At 39.8% G+C, this 25,305-nt stretch overlaps 1 protein-coding gene across 1 annotated transcript in view; it reads right to left on the bottom strand.

Annotated features, from left to right (window-relative positions):
- GRHL2 (grainyhead like transcription factor 2) overlaps positions 1-25,305 on the bottom strand; it is a 64,793-nt gene that overhangs the window by 27,705 nt on the left and 11,783 nt on the right. Inside the window, exons 2-8 of the mRNA XM_030445389.1 lie at positions 24,792-24,981; positions 22,163-22,230; positions 20,205-20,589; positions 18,019-18,071; positions 14,507-14,663; positions 11,926-12,037; positions 6,517-6,611 (exon numbers count right to left, since the gene is read on the bottom strand). Coding sequence (XP_030301249.1) covers positions 6,517-6,611; positions 11,926-12,037; positions 14,507-14,663; positions 18,019-18,071; positions 20,205-20,589; positions 22,163-22,230; positions 24,792-24,981 — 1,060 coding nt within the window. The remainder of the gene's footprint in view (positions 1-6,516; positions 6,612-11,925; positions 12,038-14,506; positions 14,664-18,018; positions 18,072-20,204; positions 20,590-22,162; positions 22,231-24,791; positions 24,982-25,305) is intronic.

Here is a 25,305-nt window from a genome sequence, read left to right as displayed (position 1 = left end):
TTCTCTTGCCAGCCATTACCTTATAAATCCCATACAAAGGTAAGACCTTTGTTTTATTTCAATACAAATGTCTCCAGCAAATGTTTACACTACTCTTTTGAAGCTTCCTCAACCCACACCACACCCAGGCAACTACATAAAAATGCCATTTGCCTTGAATCCTAGATGCATATTTACTGAACCATTTGTATACACTGAAACTTCAACATTACTTGCTACCACAGGTTAAGTCTTCCTTAATATATACATGTATGTGTGTAAGCATGATATATATATATATATATATATATTTTATATATTTATATATATATAGAGAGAGAGAGACACACATGCATAGAAACCAAGGCATGATTTATTAAACCAGTTACCAAATCTAATCCTATATAATTCCTGGTATTAAATCCCTTCATCAAAGTATCTTCCTCCAACCTTTACATTTTCAGAGTAGTGAAAATATTGATTTCCTTCCTAATAAAATGAAACTTCATCTAAGTTAAGAAATTAATAATTAAGAACAAAATAATTCTTACACTATTCAAAGTCTTTATAAGTACTGCCAGCAATGCTGAGGAACAATAGATTGTCACCATACAAATCACTGACAGACCGCACTGCTCTGTCAGCATCATTTTACAGTTGTGCCCACTGGAATCATAGCTCACTTCAGCCCACAATGTCTAAGAAACTAATCCTGCAAATCACTCTCTCATTGAAAACACAGCTTATTACTGCATAGGCTATGCCAAAACTCATTAAATAACTGGAAAGGTTCCCAGAGGCTTCAGCATGCTTTGGATTCAAGATCTCCATTTCAGTTAAATATAGCAGGACAATTACTGCACACAAGTATACAAAACAACTGCACAGCACACAACTACTGTACACACCAAAAACCATCTACCAGCACCTGTCCAAATAACATGTCTACCAATATCACAGAATCACAGAAAGTTAGGGGTTGGAAGGGACCTCAAAAGATCATTGAGTCCAACCCCCCTGCCAGAGCAGGGTCACCTACAGCAGGTCACACAGGAACACATCCTGGTGGGCTTTGAATGTTTCCAGAGAAGGAGACTCCATAACCAGGGCTCTGTCACCCTCACAGTGAAAAAATTCCTCCTTATATTTATACCGAACCTCCTATGCTTCAGTTTATAACCACTGTCCCTCATCCTATTGTTAGTGACCCCTGAGAAAAGCTTTAGTCCCTCCTCCTGGCACTTGCCTCTTACATATTTACAAACATTAATGAGGTCACCCCTCAGTCTCCTCTTCTCCAGGCTGAAGAGCCCCAGCTCCCTCAGCCTTTCCTCATAAGGGAGATGTTCCACTCCCTTAACCATCTTTGTGGCTCTGCACTGGACTCTCTCAAGCAGTTCCTGGTCCTTCTGGAACTGGGGGGCCCAGAACTGGATACAATATTCCAGATGTGGCCTCACCAGGGCAGAGTAGAGGGGGAGGAGAACCTCTCTCCACCTACTGACCACTTCCTGTCTAATGCACCCCAGGATGCCATTGGCCTTCTTGGCCACAAGGGCACATTGTTGGCTCATGGTCATCCTTCCATCCACCAGCACCCCCAGGACCCTTTCCCTTATGCTGCTCTCCAACAGTTCAGTCCCCAACCTGTACTGGTGCCTGGGGTTGTTCGTTCCCAGATGCAAGACTTTACACTTGCCCTTCTTGTAAATACATTAAATGGTATTTACACCCTTATAAATTGTATTTATACCCTTCTGGGGTGTCAGCCACTCCTCCCAGTTTTGTGTCATCAGCAAACTTGCTGATCGTACACTCTGTTTCCTCATCCAGGTCATCAATAAATATATTGAACAGTAGTGGTCCCAGTACTGATCCTTGGGGGACTCCACTAGAAAACATGTCTGTTTATCATGTCCAAGTTGCTTTGCAGAAATGAGTAATTTCTTGGTATCACTGAAAAGTAAGTTTTGTCTGCTTTAAAATGACATTTTCTTTCAGCAACTGTTCACTAAAGTCACACCTTTGAATTTAAGGTTAAAAGGTGCTTTCCATAAAATATACAGTCAATGCATTGTTTTGGAGTAACATAATTCATTTAAAATTAGCAAAAGACTTAATCAGAGAGAAGGCATATCTCCAAGGGTTGCTCATGCTTTATGACAAAGATACTCTCCTTTTACCAGGAGAGTTCTGGTTCTTCATTATCTTTGCTGCAAACAAACTTCTGTCAGCAACCAGACCACAAGCAGGCAGATGAATGTCTACCAAAAATGAAGCTGAGCTCTAAATTCAATAGCCTCAACTAGAAATTTGTCAACCAGATGCTGCAGCAGAAACTTCCGCGGGGCAACAGCAAAGCAACTAACCTCTAGTGTATCATAAAAAGACTTTTAAAAGATGGTTTAAAAGTCAGCCAGTTCTTGTTAACTGATGTTTGTCTCCTCACCTTTTTTTAAAATAACTCCTTTAAAAATACCAAACATAACATTCAGGTTCAACTAAAGGGAGCCAACAAATAACCTTCCCCATAAATGGTGCATATTTATATACCAAAGTAATTACAGGAATAAAACTGATAGACTATATAAAAAGTATTCTTCACTCTTTCTTATTGCACAGTATGTTTGTCTCCAGGCAGCACAAGGAAGTTTGACATGACTGCAGAACCTTCCTGTCATCCCCCTGTATCCTGCTCTGAACCACAAGCCCCACAGTGACCTCTAGATAATGGCCCCAGTAGAAAATTATTTTGTTCTAGTAAAGGTAACAGTGTGCCAGGTTCTGCTCTGCCAGCACACTTCTGCGTTTGACTGCTGTTGATGACCAGATACAGCAGAGGAAAAGATAGTAGAGTGGTGTTACCAACTTCATTGCAGTTCCCTTAGTCCACAGAAAGCAATGGTGAGATAATTCCACAACTCAATATATGCTATACATGATTTCATCTTCCATTAACTTTTTCTGCCAAGCATCAGTTGGAAGACAAGCAACTGAGCATGAGAAGCTGGAGCCAACACCCCAGCTCCTTCCATATTACTGAGAGGATGGAGAGGCCTCTGAATGCCTGTTTCTTCCATGTATGATCCAAATGAGATGCTGCCTTACAAACCTTTAGCAGGCTCACTGTTAACAGGCACATTCTGGTACCACCCCTGCACTGTTATACCCTCACCCCAAAGGGCTTCCAGGAAGAGGGTGCTGTTCTGCCTTCATGTGGCAGGAAGAATCTAGCTTTAAATCAGCTGCCCTCCAGGTGAAGTAGGAAAGTGAAAATAAGGTAAGTCCTCCTGGATGCAGGTCCAGTCCCTCAGGAGACACATGCATATTTGGTTAGGTGATTGCTGCTGCTTCTGTATTTCAACACCAGTCCTCTGTGCTCTTCCAACAACCACTATTTTCTTTATTTCTTCCCAGGCCACTGGAGCACTTCATCACATCTCAGAGGCCCTGGAAAGAACGGCTATGTGCCACTTTTGTCTGACTCAGAAAAGGAAGGTCTTTGTGCCTATGAGGTTAAGTTTTAATCTTGGAATTGAGGTAAAATGGGAAAACAACAGTGAGCAGGAACAATGGAGCCAGTTTAAAGATCATCATTCAATAACGTTAAGAAAGGAGTCTGTAATTAGGCATTCAAGTTCTTCATCTCTCTAGAATGAGGTAATTGCTGGAGAAAAAACAGCCTTCAGTGAGATGCCTCAGAGTCCATAGCTTTCTAACACCACAGGGAAATCCTACGGGAATCCCCAGACCCAGCACAACTGGTTGTTGCATTAAAACCTCCAACAAGAACAAGTATGTGGGTATGTGTGCACATGTGTGGGGAAGGAAACACTTTAGTGCACGTTGATAAGCTTACAGGTACAATCTGATTTATGTTTGATAGTCAAATACCAAAGAACATTATGAATCCTCTTACTTTTATCAATACACTTGCAGTTCAAGCTCCTAAAAGATCAGATTTGATAACTGCCCTCTGGAATAACATGGATAAGAAAATTTGCATTTTAATGACTACATCCAGCAGAAATACAAGCAGCTTTCTTAAAATTTCATTCCTGACATTTTTTAATCCAGCAACAATGAGCCAGTCATTATTTTAAAATCTGTTATATTTCATGAGATCATTACAAGAGTTGTGTTCTTAATGTTCCAGCACTGATGGCAGGAGCACTGTGAATAGCATGAGATTAAAACAAAACATCCAGGGATAACACCTGACATCAACAACCTGATCCTTCAAGTTGTGACTTTCTTGCTCCTAGATCAACATGGTGTCTTGCTAAGTCTGGTTTGCAGCAGCAAATGCAAGTGCATCAAAGAACTTGCCAGCCCTGGTAATGGTAATGGGGATGGTAGCTGCTGGGTGAAAGAGACTGCCATGCTCTGGCCTTGGTACTGCTCCAGCAAAGGCCTTCGGGAAAGTTTGTGTGGTGTAGAGATCCCCAACCTGCATTTGTTTGCATAATGATCAGATGCACACCAGGGTCACCTGTTGTGACTGCAGAGGACAACAGATTGCTGTATTTTGAAATGGAATCACATAACAGGAGAATATCTGGGGTGGTGAGAATGTAATTACTTGAGTAAATACAGCATCATTAGCAACTGGGCCAAGTAAGAACTCTGTTTACCAAGGACAGCTTTTGAATTAGGCAGTTTTCAGAACTGTTGCATTTTCTGTAGTGCTCTATTCTTTTAAAATGTGCAGCAGAGATGAAAACCTGAATTACTGCAACCCTCAGCACCATCAGTCAGCAAGTCAGGACAGTGACTGCTAAAGCCAACTCTCTGTGTTCTGTGCAATCTCTGTAGGGCTCTGCTAGAAATGCAGTGGGGAATCAGGGATGAAGATGTTTCTGTGTTAGAAAGATCCTTAGCATTACTTGAGCACTGGGTATTTTGTATTCAACAGGAAAACAGTATCAAGGAATTTACTCTCAGTGGCATTTGCTGGTTTTTATTTCTACATCCTTGAGAGTCCCACGTTATCCTCCACTCATTCCACACAACCTATTTCCTTTGTTGTTTACTTTCCAGGGGCCAACTTCTTATAACTACTGGCAGCTTTTCATTCTCCTGTGCTAAGTCCATGCAGGTCAAACACTCTGCCACTCTTTGGATAACTTTATCTAAAAGAAACTTGCTAAAGTGCTCTGCTGTCCTCAGAATTATCAGTTGGAAGGGACCTCTAGAGATCATCCAGTCCAACTCTCCACTAAAGCAGGATCACCCAGAGCACATTACACAGGACTGCATCCAGGCAGGTTTTTAATATCTCCAGAGAATGGGACTCCACAGCCTCCCTGGGCAGCCTGCTCCAGTGCCTTGTCACCCTCAAAGTAAAACAGTTTTTTATTATGGTTAAATTGAACTTCCTATGCTGCAGAGCTTGTCCCTGCTGCCCCTCCTGTCACTAGGAACTCCTGAGAAGAGTCTGGCTCCATCTTCCTTGCACCCACCCTTTAGATACTTGTAGTCATTAACAAGGTCTCCCCTTATCCCTATCTGCATTCTTTATGCAGCCCAGGATTCCACTGGCCCTCCTGGCAACAGGGGCACATTGATGGCCCATGGATAATTTACTATCAGGACTCCCAGATCCTTCTCCTCCAAACTTCTTTGCAGCAGGTCCACCCCTAACTTATATTGGTGCTTGGGGTTCTTCCTCTCCAGGTGCAGGACCCTACACTTGCTCTTGCTAAACCTCATTAGGTTCTTCTCTTCCCAGCTCTCCAGCCTGCCCAGGTTATGCTGGATGGAAGCACAACCCTCTGGAGTGTCAGCCACACCTCCCAGTTTTGTATCATCAATGAACCTGTTGAGGACCCACTCTGTCCCCACATTCAGGTCATTGATGAAGATGTCAAGCAAGACGGAATAGAGCATTGACCCCTGGGGGATGCTGCTGGTTACAGGCCTCCAACTTGACCCTGCTCTATCACATCATCTATAGGTCCAATGTAGCAGACATATCCCTGAATGCAAAACCTTGTATCTGACAGTACTCATATGTTTACATAAAGACAGACAGAAAGACAGCACCAGTCCTCAAAAATATATTCATACCCAATTGCAAGGACAGTCTGTATATTAATAAAAAATAATGGCACAAACAGAAGGGAAGGCATAGTCTAGTTTACAGAATACTGATTATTAAAGGAAGTTTGTAACTTAGAGAAAGAATACACTCACCTTGTGTCCTCCACTGACTTTGCAAGTAGGAATAAATACTTTACTGTTTCATAGGCTGGCCATATTTTACATAGAAAATCAGAGAGGCCACCAGTAAATATTGTCAGTGATACAGGTGTGAAGCCACTATCACCTCAACAGCCATCACATACCATCTTGCCTTTTAAGGATGGCCAAAATCCCCAGGGTCAGCAAAAGTCCACAGTTTGCCTGGCTTTCCAGAGACTGAGCTCTCACCTCCACCCACCCTTCCTATCATTTGCTAAAAAGAGAAGAAGTGGAACAGTGACTAAAGATTTATGGTACTTATAAAGGGAAACCATCTGCATGGCTTTTCCTCACCTTTGCCTCCTCATTGACATCCCAAGTAAAGGACACAGCATTGAATGCAATTTCTTCAATATTCCCAATGGTATTAAAACTCTCCTTGTAATCAGCTGTAAGAAATAAAAACAAAAAGACTCATTTAAGAAGTCTGAACTTTCTCTTTTGAATTCATAGCACACATTTGCTTTTTCAAATGGCTTGTCTAATGTATCAAAACTACCTCTTGTATTGTTTATGTTGAATTATTAATAAGCTTAATTGCAAAGAGGTAATAGACTGCAGCTTGAGTCTTAGGCATTGTAAATCACTAGCTTATGTTCTTGCAAAAAATTCCTTACTCTCAAAAACAAATCAGTGTAACTGCAGTGGGAATGAGTAGGTGCATTCATTAGATTGGCCAAGGAATAACCAAAACTGGAAATTTAACTAAAAGCAATTGAACATTTACCAGGATTGTTTAAGTCTTGACATAAACAGCATTATGGTAAATCCTAGAGAAGCTTTCTAAAAAGCCAAGAGCTATAATTGGAGGAAATAATCAGTAGTAATAATCATTTCCTGCCCAGCCATTTCAACTTCTTCAGGAATTGCTGGCTCTCTAGTTTAAAAAACAAAATCAAAACAAAACAAAGAACAAATAAAACAAGCAAAAAACTAAACTAACAAAAAAAAAGAAGAAAAAGAAAAAAGAAAAAAAAACCCAACATGCTACAAAAAGAAAAACAGAAAATGAAGAACCAAAAGCACTATGATCCTTTCTCCAAGAACATAAAAGAGAAAAAAAATATTTTTAAATTGTCTAACTATAAAATCTGCACCCTCTTCCCACTTCTTTTCAAAAGCACTGTTAATATTATCAAATCAGGTAGCATTTCAGAAGGAACAATAAGCAAGAGGGAGGAAGTCTGAATTTCAAAGAGGAGCCCAGACCCTGCTAAAAACACTAAGGACCAAAAAACACCTAAAGGCAGGCAACTACCAGGCCTTCTTTTTAACTGAAAACAAGAAAAAGCTCCCCTTTTTCTCTCCTTTTGCCAGTCAGTTTAACATATTTACTTCTTTTGTATAACAGATTTAAGAGAAGAAAACAGGTTTGTGAGAAGGTAATGTCTGCTTGATTAAAGGAACTCCCAGATTATTCACATAGATGCATCAGCTCTCTCCAGGACATATACATTTCCTTAGAATCCCTTCAGGGCTGTAGTGGCTGTAATTGGACTCTGTGCCAGAGGGCTGAGATTACATCATGCAGCAATCTTGATCCAGCTTTTGCCCAAATACCTGTTTCAAGAGCATGCTGATTCTTGGCTTTTTAATTAGAGAAACATGATGGTTTTATATTCTATAAATGAGACACATATGTTTTCAATATCAATTTATTTTGCCTTCCTAAAAAGAAACTGTTGGTCTTTGAAAAATAATTTGTAGATAACTGTTTTAAATTAATTTATAACAAAAAAATTGATGCAAGAATTATTTAACAGTTGAGACATGCAGGGATGCTGTCATTTCACTGGGTAAGTGCAACTGTGTGCCTGGGATACAGAACGATTTTTGGATACAATAAAAATCCACTGTTCTGACCACAGGAACAGCATGAGATACTGGTGATGCAGGAAGTGAATGCGGTGTTAGGAAGGGCAAGGCAGGCTTTTTGTTACCCATCCTGAACACAGATCTCCCTTCTAACTGAAGTAATTGTCTTCAGCATCTAAATTCATGGGAATGCAAATGAGAGGAATTATAAGATACATAAGTAGTTTAATATGCATGTTCACACAGCCAGCCACCCCTTCAATTTATGATTCACCAGAAAGTGCCTCATGCAACTGACTGCTGCATATGGGCGTGCTGTGTAGGTGCACTTTGGAAAGACATGAACAAGATGTCTTGTAAAGACACATGTTTTCTTCTCCTAAAAGGCTGTCAGAACCCCACATCCCCTCAATCTTTCCCTTCCTGCTATACATGCCTCCACTCCCTTAACGCAAATCCCATGGAGTGTCCATGTAACATGCTGTTTTGTTTAAAAGCAGAAGTGCATCCTGTTCCCCTCAACTTACAGGTAATTAAAAAGAATCCTCAGTAGATTAAGTAATCACTTACATCCAAGGATATTTGAAAGTTGTGTGACTACGATTTTTTCTTCTGCTGTGAGCTACCAGAAATAAAAAAAATGGGTTCTTTGATACACAAGAAAACAGCTTTAAAAGAATTATTTACTCTTCTGCTAATTGCATATTAAATAATGGCAAACTTCAACATTAAACACCTATCACTTGCACAAATTACATATCATTGTAGTAGGTTTTGTATTGTGCACATAATAACAACTATCCTGGAAAAAAAAATGGGCAAGGCTCTGGAGCACAAACAATTCAAAATCTAAAGCTTCCGCATCCACCCTTTCTGTCCATGTTTGAATCCCTTCTAATATCTATCAAATTATGGTTCTGATTCTAAATAATTTGTATTTGCTGTGATCTAGTATCATACTCTTTATTTTAAAAGAAAAAGCTGTGATCCACTGTCACAGCACAGCACTGTGGAAAAGTCTGCTTTTATTCTCCCACATTCCTGCTAAAATCTTAAAGTGCCTTTCTCCTTCTTCAGAAAAATCCGTAACAGCACATAGCCTGAAGTCTGGAAAAGACCTTTTCCTTCTTGCTTAGCAAGAGTCAAGTCCTCAGGTTTATTCCTCAAGCACTGAGGATTCACTTGCATGTAAGTACATGTCTATCCTATTGATTTCACTGCATCTTCAGACCCAGTACTGCACCTCATCTATTCAACCATCCTTCCTCCCAAGAGGTACACAAAACAAATTAAAGCAGTGACCCCCTGTATGTCTGGAGTGAGGGAAAAAGTCACTGTATTCTGATGTCCAGAATGCAAGAGTAGGTCAGAAGGGAGACAGAGAGACCTGTGCTGCTGGAGAGAGCAGAATCACCACTTCTGAGGGCTACAGAGCTGGAACCCAGAACCAGAACAGCCCAAATTCATTTGATACTGTGCCTGCTAAGGACCAAGTCATGCTCTAGATTAAAAAATATATTCATAAACAATTATAGATTCACAGTTGTTCAACATATGCTACAAACATTATGTTAAAATAATATTAATTATTATAAACTTATATGGACGATGTTAAGAGTTTTATGGCTATTCAGATACTTTTAAAGAAGCTTAATACATGATTAACACTTTACATATCATTGATTGTTGGTGTGAAATCCAAAATATCATAGAAGTAGGGCTACCAGCAGACTGCCAGATCATCCCCAGAAGATGGGACAAATCTGACACCATCTGACAACATTTTCCTAAGCAAGCTTCTCTAACTGCCTGTTTAAATGGCTCTCCAGGGCATATCCTGGCATTTCCTACTGTCCCTGACAGACACCAATTCTCCCAGTTAACCACACAGGACCTGGACACAAATTCCATACTCCTTACAGGAACCCTTTGAGGAACTGAGTTTTTAATGTCAAGGGAAATCTCCATAGAGCCACACCATAATTTAGCTTGGAAGGGATTCCTGGAGGTAATCTGGTTCAACCCCTACCCTACTCCTGTTCAAAGCAAGGCCAACTTCAAATTTGGATGTGGTTGCTCCATTAGAGCACATAATGAGAAAACTGCAAGATTTTGCTAAATGCAGCTTGATGCTTGTATGTGGAATGCAGCTGGGAGCCATTCTGCCCAAGTAAGCCAAAATTCACAATGTAAGTCCCAAAGAAAATCACACGTACTTCAAAAACATTACACTTGGTAAGAGCTAAGGCTGTATTTCTTTTGTTCTCAGGAAAACACTACTGAGCAACACACCTAGGTCTTTCTTCTGAAAACACCAACATGAATTGTGCTTCTGTAGTTCTTAAGTCTGACAGGGAGTGCTGTATCAGTAAGACTTGCTACACCTGGCCTCACTCATGTTTGCAATCCAAATAAAGAATATGAGCTGGAGTGCCTCAGAAGTCAGTGCAGACCTATTTCATCTCAAACTAATAGAAACATGAAAGATACTCACTTTAACATAGACAAACACACATATCACATACAGTATTTGTTCTGCAGAACACTGTTTTAGAGAATGTGCACCACAAGCTGACTTGTGTGGGTTAGGGGACTGAAATGTGCTGGTACAGCAGGAGCGCAGTGGGGCCAGAGGGTGTTGGCACTACAGTGGAACAAACTCCTCAGCACATACCTTCAAAGGTATGAGCATTAGTACTGCAAGCTTGTAGGGACTAGCACAAAAAAACCAGGCAGCCTTCAGAAATAGCTGTGACGTGGCGTACTTGCTCTTTTAACATGTCATGATAGGAGTCATTTGGTCTGGGGTGGAGGTTTAACTGCCTTAACTATCCCAAAGGACTAAAGAATAAAAAGCTAGGGAAATGGAACTATGATAAGAAGAAGAGAGAAGATGCATGAAGAGCTGCTTTGACCAAACACGACTGACTTTAAGTAATGCCAGTCTCAGTTGAGGCTGTAGCACTTGAAAGTCAAAAGGCACTGAATGTGTAGGACCATGAAGGGACTAATTTCCAGCACTGGAGGTGCTTGATCACCCCTGAGGCCTTGCAGTGCTCCCTCCAAGTAACTCGGCTTTTTTTTCACCCCTCCTCTCTGCCCCCTCTAATTCCTCCCATTCAATGGTTTGGTTCCCTCAGGCGGTCAAAACAAGATAGACTTTGTCTGCTTTGGTCTCGCCGACTCCTTTGACTGGAACCCGCTGCAGATGGCTGCGTGTGTAACTGCATGTGGGAGGGGAGAAGCTCTTGATGTCTAGACACTCCCACAGATTTCAACTTCAGGCTCCTAGGCAGCAGCTACGTGTTCTTCCTCTGCTAAAATCTCCCAAGCATGCGGACAGGGCAGTTGTGACTGAAATGGGCTCATAAATACCTTAGATGGGATGAATGATAAACAAGTCTCTCAAGATAGCACATCAGAATTCACTTCTCCTTCATAACCTACAAGACTCAAAAACTGGAGCTTTAGGAATCCTGTCCATGCCTTTGCAGTCACCATAATGATGGCATCTCCCTTCACTCTCAAGCTGTACTTACACATCCTAACTGTTATGTGGGCTGCTACAGCTCCTGGATCAAAGAATGGATCAGCCTTTGAAAAATTAAAGGCAACAAACACTCTGCCACTCCTGAGGAGGCGCAGACCTCAACTTCCCAGCAGCAGAAGGTGTAACACCATTAAATACAGCAGCTCTTCTTTGAGACTGCCGAGGATCATACTTTCTGCGTGGCCTCCATCTTGCTTCATAGATCCCATAGCCCAGTCCTAAAAAACTGGCAGAAGCCTTCTAGCTAATATATCCAACCACATCCCTCTGCATGGTACCAAAGATTTCCACATTCTGCAATCTTCCCCTGAAACATCTGGAGATCCTCTTATACTCACCGATGTCGAGGACCCTCTGCTTGGCTGTGTGCTGCCGAGAATGCCAGTATTTCCAGTATTTCAGCTGTTCATCTCTGTTTTTATCCTCACTGAAAACAACCATGACCACACTCTAAGAAAATCAACAACACAAGTTGCATTAGTCAATCTAACTAATATCCAGAAACACAAAAAATTAGAATTTTCCATATGCCTCTAATACTGATCCATTTATCACCCTTCCCCAATGCTTTTGTTGTAGAAGATTCCTGGGTTTTAGTCCAGTTCAATATCACAATGCATATAAAGACTCAGGGCAGAATGAATGTAGTTTTAAAATAATGCAGTGCCTAGGATGATATTCTTGATAGTTCAAATGAAATTTAATCATATTCTTGTAAGAAGTCTCAGTTCCCTTAAGCAAAAAGTGGTCATTTCAAGGTCACAGGATCCACAATTCCAATTCTGATCCAAGTCCAGTCCAAGTGTTGGAGATCAGATTTTTTGTCACTCTGGAAGATGACATTACACTGTAAAGGAGCACAGGCTCACTGGCTAAAAGCAGGACATTTTCCAGTTTTACCATCCACAGTCCACATACCCAGCTAAGTAGCAGGACTCTTCCACATAAGTATTTAATGACAAACTCAGTGTGACTATTTACTGAGCTGTGATGAGGTTTTCGGTTCAAGTTCTGAATTCCCTTTGTTAAGTGTGTGATTCAAAGGAAACAGTGAAACTTTATGCAAAACTTCACATGAGTAATAACAGCTTTTTAAAAAGCCCTGCTGTAGGCAAGAAAAACAAAACAAAACAAAAAAGAAAAAATGCTCATACCGGGTAAACTGAAGTGAAAAGAAATCACGGAGAACAAAAAAATTTCACTTTTAAATATCCCCTTTTGTTCCCATTCTTTCTTTAATCCTGAATCACTAAGCTCATAAAAAATACCATCAAGCTACTACATAAGCCTAGGAGCTGGATCACATTTGGTTCATGATCTATGTCCCTTCACAGTCACCACAGTCACAGTCACCCTTCACGTGCTCTGTGACCTTCTCCATTCCACCTATAAAGGCCAAACATCATCTCTCTGTCTTCCAGGTCTAACTACTGCATGGGCACAAGGCAGTATGTGCCATGAACGAGTCCTGAGTGAGGAATATGCATACTGGCTGGCCATCAGGTATGTGCTGGCTGAGGCACCAACCAGAATTGCCAGTGAAGGCTGTAGCTTTTCCACTTTTCACAGCATTCATTTTCTACCTCTTACATGGAACTCATAGAGGTTTAATACCTTCAAAACCTCTTGCCCCTCTCTCAGGTTTGGATGGAATTAGCCATAAATTCAACAGTCTCATGGCTGGGGGCCTGGCAAACAGAACATGATTGTGAAAGCTGAGCGTGGTTTCACATTCTTCTGCAAACTGCACATCCTCCAAAAGAAATGGTCCAATCTCTCCTTTACAATTTCCACATTTCTGCTGTCACAACTTCAAAAATCATGTGGATGTAGAGTGAAGAATTATCAGCACTGGTTTTCAGCCAGAACAGTAATCTCCTGATTCCTGCTTCAGCTGCACAGGTGCTAGAGCTGCCCCACAAAGGCGGAAGGAATGGGTGGCTGGCAGGGAGAGAGACTTCCACAGTTTACCACACACAGGGAGGTCTTACATCACTTTCAGCCAACAACTAAACACCATCAGCAGCTTCATGTCCTTAGGAAAAAGGGATAAAAAGTAACTGCTATTCAGGGTTATAATACATTGCTTCTCTTTAGGAAGAGTCTCTCTGAACTTCATGTAGGATAGAAATAGATAGGTTGTTGTCTGCTTCACTGCTCACGTTGACTTTCATTGGTTCCTTCAGGTAAAGTCACACCATTTTTAGAGTACTTCATTTATTTTGATGGAAACTCTTTTTCAGACTCATACATATGCAACCTTTCCAGCTTCAGGGTGAAATTTGCAGGGCAGCAACTCCGAGGCTTATTGTTCATTCCAAAGTTACTGCGTTAGGATTTGCTTACTCAAAAACATTATCAGGGAAATCAGGAGGCCTGTTCTCCAGGCAGATGCTGCTGAATACTCAAGCTCCAGTTCTTCCCATGGAATCTAAGATGCAAATCATCCGTTTTGTCAAATTGTGGGTGAAAGCTCTGGTATCAAGTTAAAGATCACACTTACATGATGTAAGTGATTTAAACTTTGTCACAAAGGGTGGGTTCACATTTTATCTGGAACAGTTGCTGAAGTCCATGTGTGAGTGAAGATGAACTTAAACAATAAATGTAGCAGTTACTGGATTTTTTTCTTTAATCATGGCAACAAGTTCAACAATGCCACCTGTGCAATTACTATTCTGCCAAACCATAAACTGAGACAGATACATATATAATTTACCTATAAGATCCACTTAGAAAAAACTGAACCCCAAAATATTTGAGACCACCATCAATAATACTCTCCCACCTTTGTGGACATAAGAGCAAGCTTGCTTTTTCCTCTTCCACAAGAAAAAAAAAATTACTAAAAACTAACCTATCCCAACTATATTTATCTGCAGAGCTCCATTCCCATGTAGGAAAGAAAGTGGACTGTACCCTGACTTTGCTGATGGGATGCCGGAAACATTTGTTGTCACCGGTCTCGCTGAGGGTGATGGCGTAGAACTGTCCTTTGTTCAGGTAGGTCATGGGCCCCTCCCCTTGCTTCTGACGCAGGGATTTGGTAGCTTCTAATGTGTACTGAAAAGTGCTGCTGAAAAGACAGGGAGAGAAGCACCAACAAAATCCATATCACTTTCTCTTTTTCTGTTTCTCCCCATTTCCTACATATTACATGCGTTGTATAAGCAAGGCATGAGAAGTCGATAATAAAATTCCAGCAAAAGGTCACACAGGTATTTAAATGTGCAATTTTCTTTTTTCAAGTTCATTAGATCTGGCAATCAAGTGTAAAACTATCTGGACTAGAAGTCTCTTGGAGCAAAGATTACATCTTTATTTTCTCTGAAAAGAACTATCATGAAGTACAAGTCTACATACCCATTCAGATATACAAGGAGGACATGCAGTATGATTTGCAGGAAATCAGCTACCTCCAGAGACATTTAAATGTGAAAGTGTCATAGAAGTATAAATCAAAAAGCCAAAAATAACCAGCAAACTAAACAGAATAAAACTTGCAGCAAAAGATGAACACTGAGACTGGAAAGTCCAGCTGCTACTTGCAGCACAAGAGACAGGAAGGAATACAACCAGAAGGGACAGTATATTGGTTTGTTTAAAGACAATGTGCCATCAAGGTTTTTACAAGCCTTCTTTTCAAAATTAATCAGCAAAACAAAATACCTACATTTAGTTGTACCTGCAATCAAGTAAGAAAGTTTGGACTTGTCTTGGAAGTCAGATTTTGGAAAAGATTCTTCTTCATAGGAGAACTTTCACTTATAAAGCAGTTCTCAAACCATGAAAAGTTAAAGGTGAATTAACTAGTGAACTGATTAGGTGAATACAATTCTCACAGATCCTCTTCCAGCTGCCTCCTCCAATAATGAGCTTAAACAATAATCCAATAAAAATTATGCCTGCAGCTCCTCTTAAGTGAAAAATAATGTTAACCTTGCAGAATAAATTGTCTCTTCAAACTGCATTTGGCCACCACAGGAAGCTTAATGCAAGGATGTCCTCATAAACTGGAGATGCAGGGGAAGCATTTTCACAAAGGTCCTAATTCAGCAAAGTATTCGAGCATTGCTGGAGTACAACCAAAAAGACGAAAATGTTGGTACAAAACAACAATGTATCCTTAACTTTCTAGTTCAAGCAAATACTCTAGATCATCTTAACACTGTGATATAATATGGAAGCAAGAAGATAAAAACATTCCTAACTATCTAATGGGGAAAAAAAATTCACTAAAATGCATGAGTAACAACATATAAATTCTCACTTGAAGGGAGCATAGGAAAAAAAAAAAACTGATCCATTGTCTTTCCATCCAAAGCAAGAGGTTCCAGACAGTTAAATATGAATTATTTCGTTTACTATCAAGACAAATTCCGAGTGTTTCTGATTACTCTAGCTTATAAATGGGAATTCAGATATTTTTCCAGTTGCTTAAAAGTTGCAAATCAAAGCAAAATTAAGGTAAAAAGCAAGCATTAACCTGTACCTATCTGACCCACTGATGGCAGTGCCAGCACTTCTCAACAATGCAGTTGCTGCCAACATGCATTAAGGCAGTACAGTACAAAGGGGACTGTGGTCCCCTCCGCTGTCATCCTGTGGTGAGCACCGCTGCATTCCTTCTCTCCTGCACACAAGTGCAAAGGGCCCCATCCCTGTGGACCAGAAGAGCAGAACCACTGGTGCTGTGGACCCAGCACCCATCCTACTGGATATTCTTGTCCTATGGATTGACCATTTGTTAACAGAGCAGGCACATCCTCTGATTTACTCACACTCAGGGACTGCAGGTTGCATGTTGCAAGGCTGCTGCACAGTATGTACTGAAGCATGCTGTGTCCTGGGAGATGCACCTCAAAACATCCCACAAGTCAGGGAGAAGGCCTAACAAGGATGTGTGCTGAGAAGGGCTTAGGATGAGCCAAAGCAAGAAAGTGTCTTAACAGCACTGCCTACAGGCTGCCATGATCTGGTCTTCTATTTCCTGGCACTCTGTATGTTTCAGAAAGGCTTCACAAAGTGTAAATTCCAAGACACACTGCACCTGGCCTATTCTGCAGTCTCTGTGCAGTACCACTTGGGAACTTTCTTCTTCACAGCTGGCAATCAAAGCATGTCCTATTGCAGGAGGATTACTATTACCCTTAAAACTTACTGCAGCTACTCAAATTATAATAATATTATTCTGAATCTGATCACAGGTCTTAACTAAAGTCCTGTGCAGGACAGGGTCTTTTATCAGGCTTCAAATTAGCTTCATATTCACCAACTCTTTTGCTGAGCCTGAGGGCTTTCATTTCTGAGCATGTATCACTTCCAGGTAACTCCCAGGAAAACTGTATTTCATTTTTCCTAATGTACATTTAGAGGTTTTGTTCTAAGATGGACCAGGGCCATGGACCTAGGCCATAGCATCAGATACTTCATGTCTGAGAACTGTTAACAAAGAGAATGCTTCAGATTCAATTTTGTAAATCTCCAGTGTAATAAGTGAGCAGTCTTTGCTAAATATCTGCTTCATATGTACTGCCTGTATAATGACTCAGTTTTGATCTCACTGAAGTTAACAACTGTTTTAATATACCTCAGAAAAAAGATCAAGCTGCAAGGAACCTCCACTACAGAAGCAGTCATATGCCTACTGCAGAAAAACTATGTAGGCATGTTCCTGTTTCTGAAGTCAGAGTAAGCTGTCAGATACAAACAGAACTACTCACAAGCTTGAAATGAAGCATCAGCTTATACATTTTATATCGAATTAACTGATCAGTCTTTATCAGTTAAATGACTCTGCAGTGTCTGCCCAGTCTACAAATGCCTACCAGATGGACACTATTCTTTTCAAACATCAGTTCTTGAAACTTCTTAAAAAATGTTTTGTAATTCTTACAGTTTCTACATGGCCTGCAATAGATACATCATTTGTATTTCTTTATAGGTAAACATGATGTGCCACAACAAGGAGTGTAAAATGACAGAGGGTTTCCTAGAAAACCTACTCGAAGTAACTCAAAAAAACAGAAAGGAAAAGTAAACATGGGAATTCCATAAGGTTCATGGACTCATTCAACCATGCTGGACATCTGACTTGTGCATCATGTCATCCTGAAAGGTGACAAAGACCTTCCATGACCCAGCTGTCAATGCATGTCCTGTTACCTGGGGAATTTCCCTGAACACTTTAATGTCATGTATCTCCGGGGACTTCAGAGGATTAACTAACTGAAAACAATTGCTGGGGAAGATAAGAGATGGAGATATAAACTGGTCAGACTTGGAAACTAAGATGTGCAGGAGAAAAAGGGGAGAGGACTGCTGGGCAGCATCAAGGGAGCCCTGAGCATGCCCTAGGTAAATGCAGGCAGCCTCTCCTTGATAGATTCCTACATGATGCCAGTCAACACATTTCAAAGGTTTTGCCATACCTTGTTTGTTCATAAATATATTCTTCAGCACCCACGGACACACTGCGATACTTCTGAAAAATAAAAACAACAATTAAATATAGCTCAATACATTCAAAACAAAAATACCAACAAAAGTAAAATTATGTCTAGTTAAAGAAACTATCAACAAAAGTCCCTAAAAAACTGGAGTGGATCCTCCATGGTTTTTACACTACAACTGACACAGATAATTCACTTATATCAAGCTTCTAGAGTTTTCATAACCTAATTGCTACAGGAATGTAGCAGAATATTTTATGCCCTATTAAAGTCTTTGCCTACACATTAATATACTTTAAAACAAGCCTGTAAAAATGTACCTCATCACAATATAATTAGATTTTCAAATGAAATAACAGTTTTCCTAGAGACATCACTTTTTGCTTTGTCTTGTTTTATTTAAAAATATGTAGCCATCCTTAAGGCCTACAATGAAATGCTGGTAAGAAATGAGATTGCTATACTGCTTGTTTTGAATGTTAGTGATGATGCAGGCTAAGAAAATATTTACCTTAGACCTAAGATTCTGCTTAATTGAAATGCACATTTTATCATATTAAAGGAGACCTACTCTTTAAAAAAATGAAAACATATCTATCAAAAATTACATCAAGAGGTGGGATTCTGAAAAATTTAAGTCTTTTTGCACAGACTAAGCAAGAATTTGAACTCTGTCTACCTGAGTGAAGAAGCCCATTTGTACTCGACTACATAAGCCTTGCTGCTGCTTCTTGGATTGCCTTTTCCTCAAAATATGTTGTTACTGATGTCTCTCTCATGACCCTAAAGATCATCTAGTTCCACCTCCCCTGCATGGTCCGGGACACCTTTCACCAGACCAGGTTGATCAAATTCCCGTTTTACCCCCAAGTTTAACAACTGTGCACATTCAACAGCACTTTGCACAGCATGGACTGACTGGGTGGCTCTCAGTAGTTACTCAGAACAGAATCAGTCAGCTACACCACTGAGGGAAGGCCATGGGACTGGTACCACTGGACTCATAAAAAGCCACTTACCAGCTACAATGAAAAACAGTGATTATGTGATTTGGTAATGCAGAGAGCAGTGTTTCTAATCCAGGATTTGATGTTACTGATTTTTCAATGGCAAGCTAGATTTCTTCATTAATTATTCGTTTAGCCGACCTAAATGTGTTCTGTATCTGAAAATGGATTTCACCTCCAGACATCCTGATCTATGATGTTCGTGTGGGGAAAATTCACTTCTCTATATTACACATACACAAGCGCAGTTAATTTCTTGTATTATCAATCAGTAACTCGGCCTTAATGTAATTTGCTTTGTATTTCTGTTATATTTACCATTTCACAGACCTGGACGAGAAAATCCAAGGAGAGTTTTAGCACCTAATATCTCTAATTATTTGCAGAGGTACTGTCAGCTTTAAGTAATTTTTACCTTTTTAACATTTCTGGCTTGTTTGCATTATTCTGCAGCAGGCAAAAACAGATGGAGGGTACTCACCATATTAAAACTGACTTTGTAATTAATTACTCTGCCTTAGCGAAATAGTGTGAAATAATCTTTCTTCTCCTCATTTCCCTACATACACATGCACCTTACCTTTCCCTGCCAGCCAACTTCTCCATTCCCCTCTAGTCACCCAGTTCTACTAGTTTTTTCTCACTTGTCAGTGTTTCAGAGTATAGCTTGCGCAACAGCTTCTGAATAAATTACTTGGGTTTAATCAGCAGCAGAGGCTGACACTGCTCATTTGCACTTTCAGGAGAACATTAAGGATTTCCTGGTTACAAAGTGGCAGTTATTTCTTACTGTTATGTATAGGTCTGAAGGCAGATCTTATAGTGGATAACAGATCTTCTTTCAGAATGGCAACCATCCTCTACTTGACACAACATCCCAGAAGACAGAAGATCAGTATCTATATTTCTCAGTTTCCAATAAACAACTTTAAAACTGCCTTCTGAAACACTTCATGATGCTCCCCTATCACCAGGGCACAAACTGATAGGAACACAGAGAGAAGCAGAGAGAATCTGTTGAAACAAGCATCACTGTTCTTCTAATGGCTCTTGTGGACAGGTCAATTCTCCTTATCTTGTTTACAAGCTCAAATCTCCTTATCTTGTTTACAGTGTTTTATTGAGTTCTTAGATGCCAATTTGAGGTGGAAAACTTACTTCTGTACCTCCATCTTTGAAGGTGTCACTGTACGTACTGTCAGGAGTACTGCGCTGGTCATCTTTGAGATAATTTGTGTGGGGAGCAATGTTGGACACTTCATATGGTTCAAAGATAACTCCTCGGTGCTCCTCATTTTCTCCTCTTGCGTAGTGTGCTTGTGGGGTCATAAAAACAGGAGTGAACTCCTCTGCTTTAACCACAGTCACTGCAGTCCCTGTGATGGGTGTCGAGCTCCCAGACACACTTGTGTTGTATTCCCTTTTGGATGGCTCCAAAGGATCTTGGTTCAAGGAAAGGTTAACCGGCACAGTCTTCAGGACTTGCACGCGGTTCTCTCCCCCACTTAAATTACTCTGAGCTTCCGTGCTATTAACACAATTTCTGTGAGACAAAACCAAAAAAATGTTATGAATGCTTATGTCATGAAATGTTATGAATAGCTTAATGCTCTTAGATGGCAGGGAAGGAGATCTTTCAACTCTGATAAGCTACTGCCATAAGAAGCAGTACATTAACAAATACTAGGCAAAAGACATCATGAAGCAAGCAGAGGTCCAGAGCTCTTTAACAACTAGGAAAAGATAATACAATTGATACAACCTATAATCAGTATGACTTGTTACAATAAATTCTAGGTACAGAAGGCTTTGATTTGTCTTACAATTTGGATGTCAAAACAACCCAGCAGTGCAACAGCCTTTAGGCACAAAATAAGCATAAAGAGTAATGCAAGGCATGGATTACTTACAGTCAATAATTTGCACGTGAAATAGGCAGAATATCAACAGCAAAATTCATAAACTGATGCGTGCTCTTTCAGGCTGTTGACAAACCACTACTGTTCATGTAAGTCCAGTACCAACACTCTTCTGAAAGAGCAGCAGGCTTGGGAATCCCATTGTATCAGAGCAGATGAGTAACTACAGCAGCTGCAAGCAAGGTAACCTCCAGCAGCATTCTCACCTCTGGTTGCTGTTGAAAGCGATCTGATTGCTGATACTACTTGCACTGATATAAAACTGTTAACTCATAAAACTTTTAGTAGGTGTAACATACTACTTTGTTTTCAGCCCAGGAGATCTGTTCTGACATTACAACTCCTCTCTCTTGGCTTTCCACTGAAGACCAGTTTTGTCAGTCACACTTAACAGAAGAACTTCTTGGGTGTTTGTATAGGAATAACTGTCCCTTTAAAAATAGTTTCATACTCTGTTTTGAAACAGTGAATTTATACTATTGCCTATTTCAACTTTCATCTTACATGCTACTGGAGATCTACACTGCAATAAATCTTGTGTAGCTTCTCTCCACTATAATTTTACATGAAGGTGTCTTTCTATATGTAGAAACTTAGTTCTTTCTACATAAATACACATCCTCCTGTCCACAAGTCTTAATAAAAAAAATGAGTCAGCTGCCTGTGATTTCCTTCAAGTCACTTTTAGCCTACAGAGGAAGGCTGAAATCTGAGCAGAGTGAGAAAAACATTACGAGAAAATTGTTTAATGACAGTTACTTAATTTGATTCTGGTCAGATCCTAAGTTAATGTTCAAGAAAATTGAATAAACCAGATTACTGAGGTCAAACTACTCACTTTCAGAAGAAGAAAATTGAAAGAAAAACAGTCAATACCCAACTGTCAGTATCATCTGATTTAACTAATCTCAGCAGCAGCAAAATACAACCAAAAAACCAAACAATCCCCCCACAAAAAACTACAAACACAACACAAACAAGGAATGAAAATTTCTGCTAACTTGCAAATTATGTGTTTAAAAATACTGCTAAATTTTTCCAACAAGTTAAAAAGAGTACATTTTGCTTCCCAAAACAGTCTTTATTCCTTTATCTTTTGGAAGAAAATCATAAGCCCTCAGGCTATCATAGATCCTTAAGTTCACAACTGATCAACAGTGTTAGTAGCTGGGTATATGATTTTGAATAATACTGTACCTTTTATCTTGGTCTTCTTGATTATCACTCACTTTGTTAACAGACAACAGCCTTTTATCTCTGGGAACCTGAGAACAACACCAGGCACGGGGTCAGGTAAATGCAACTCTCACATATTTGCAGCCTCAAGCTGCTTTACTGCAACTAGAAAAATGTAACTGAATCAGTGTTGCCTAGTTCCAAGAGCTGTTTTTCTTTGGGAGATTAATTGTGAACAGAACCATAATTTCCAAAGGGGAAAAAATGTAGGGATTGTTTTCTTGTCTAACTCTTGGGCACACAAATCTGGAGCAAAGCACCCTTCTCTATGACCTTATCTTTGGAATACCACGCTAGGTCAAGCTATCCAAAAAGCATGGCTTATATTCTTAAACACACATTTTCACTGAATAATAAGAGATGAGAAGAAAGATGTGATGGTTTAATGTGCACTGCATGGAGACCCATTTAGCTCAGAGGAAAAAGAGGGTCCAAACCACAAGCACCAGCTAAGTCCTCCTGTTATGGAACAGTCTGGAGAGCGCAGGACTCATAACCAGGACATGTCTGTAGATCTCTCCCTTTCCTAGCATGGGAACAGGTTGAGGCAAGCCAGCACAGCACCTGAGAACACAACTTCTGCTTTGCTGAGTGCATCAACAGCCATGAAAAGTAAAAATCCAGTCAAATCTGGCCCTTCCATAGACTCAGAATTGACACCAAAAGTGACTTAAAAGATTTGTCTTCCCATTTACTCATTTCCAGACACCGGCACAGATATGAAAGGGAAAAGCTGTTGTCATGTCTGTACTTTTGTTTTATTGATGAACCAGCAATTTGGGAGCCAAAACTTCCATTTCTTACAAAAGAAAATATATCCACTCCATCACAGCAGTTAACTGAGGATTAAAGAGAAAGAATAGACCTAAGAATGAGCTAAAGCTGTACCTTTTATCTTTAAATGCTGTAGAGAAGTATCAGGAAAATATCTGAATTTAGAAAAAAACACATTACAGTGGACTACAGTAGCCAAGGTTAGTATCAGCTACATCTACAAGACCACAGCAGTCAGAGAGCACTTGCCATAGACTTTCCTTCTCTTAGGGACATACTCTCTCCCTATTAAGTGTCCTGTTGGTTAAAAAAATCTCTTTCATAAATTTTAGAAGTGGGATCCAAGCCACAATTTGCATGTGTTGATTTCCTTGTTAAGATCATACACATATATATATATATATATATATATATAAATATAGACTCTCCTTCAGGGATATATATCACTACAAGAAAACAGAAGGGGATGGGGGAGTTGGTAAACCTGTTCAAATAATTACTACTGACTTGAAAAAGTACTTAAAAAAATTATCCAGCATGCCACATTATTTAAGTCAGATGATAAATAAGGACAATTCAAGGGACTCTCGTGCACTGGAAGTCCTCCTCTACACTTCTACATTAAAGCACGGAGATTTAAGTTAGGTTTTAAATCGCTGCTTGACAGCATCAACAAGTTACCCATTTTTCCCAGTTTAAGACAGAAATAGCTATGACTGAATGCTGGAAATAGCTTTGAGATTAACACATTTTATTCCATCTGAATGCCAAGTCTTTTGCAACTGCCTGGAATAAAAAAACAGACATGTCTCTTAAAACAGTTTTGAGAAGGGAAAAGACTTGTTCACTGGCTTTGCTGTTAAAATACAGCAGATTAATGAACTGCTACATACAAAAGTATCACTAAGACAGAAGCCAATTACTTCTTCATGAATTATGGTGGCTTCAGGATTACTGAGACAGTTTATGTAAAATGAACAATTTTATACTTCAGTGCTTGGTAGCGACACTGATTCCATTTGCAGAGTACAAAGGGGTCAGCCTCAGTTTCAGAATGAAATGTCTGCATTACACAGAGACATTCCCTGTAGGGCTCCCTGATTTCAGCAGAAAAGTCAAACATAACTCCACTTCAACACTATGAAATACACACAAAAAAAAAAAGGTGGTATTGAAACTGTAGGTAAAGCTCTGGGCTTAGAACCTAACAAACTCAGACCCTGTGTCAGTGCTTCCCCTGTAAATTGACTTAACTCTGTGTACAGCTCCATTTCCATCCTCCCGTTTAGACTACAAATTTCCAGTGCAAGGGCTAGCCCTCACTGTGTGTTTGTATACAGCCTCCTATTATCATTATACAAATATCAATAATATGGGAAACTGTCAAATGAGAGATACTCCAGCTAAAGAGCAAACTAAAACATGTGTGGAATGAAACAGAAAAGCAGACAAACTTACACATGGACAAGGCCTCCACTCTTCCACTTTTTAAAGAACACTTAAAGTGATCACAAATAAAAAGGGGCTTATTTATCCAGTGCTCTTGCAAAGGAAGAGGGAGAAAGCTATGCTCAAAAAGAAATCATGGCTGCAAATTTAATATGGAAATTCTAATTATTTTTTTTTCTCCAGAACTAAACTCATCAAGAAAGCCTCAGAGAGGCTTCCTAAAACAGAAAGGGTGCTTGATGCAAAAATCAGAGAAATATCAAGAGGCAATGACTTCTGTCTTCAAAAACTGGCTCTATTGATGCATCATAGTGTGAATAGTCCCCTCCTAAGTACAGCAGGGAGGAATAATGATGGAGTTACCTACTTTATAATAGTCATATAATAGGCCAAGAGCAGCAGCACTGTCCTCATCACCATTTATGCTCATCATAGCCTTGGTAGCTGCTGTTAGGGGATTCTCCAAATATGACTTCCAGGCTTCATCTTCACTGGTGTAGGCTCGTCTGGTGTTGAATGAAGTGTCATTTGGCCCCAAGGCCACAAGTCGCTTGTTACTGCACAGACAGGAAGAATAAAATGGTGATCCAGATGGGATTACTTTACACTCAAGGCACATTAAAAAACATCACATAGCTCAATGAAAGTGATATGATTACATCAAGAAAGCATACCTGTATTAAACTTGATTACATAAATATTTATTGGTATTAGCTACCTTCCAAACTTAAAAAAAAAATATTATGTGCAGATCTTGTGATAATAATTCAAATAGATTTTTACTAATATACAGAGCTATCAAAATTTTATAAAACTACTTGGAAAAAAATGAAGTAACACTCTAAGAACATTTTGCCCCATTTTTGCCAGATGTGCACTTG

The sequence above is a fragment of the Calypte anna genome, chromosome 2 (assembly GCF_003957555.1).
Source record: "Calypte anna isolate BGI_N300 chromosome 2, bCalAnn1_v1.p, whole genome shotgun sequence".
Classification (NCBI taxonomy): Eukaryota; Metazoa; Chordata; class Aves; order Apodiformes; family Trochilidae; genus Calypte; species Calypte anna.
The sequence above is the reverse complement of the archived record's forward strand: the minus strand, read 5'-3'. Positions and strand labels throughout refer to the sequence as shown.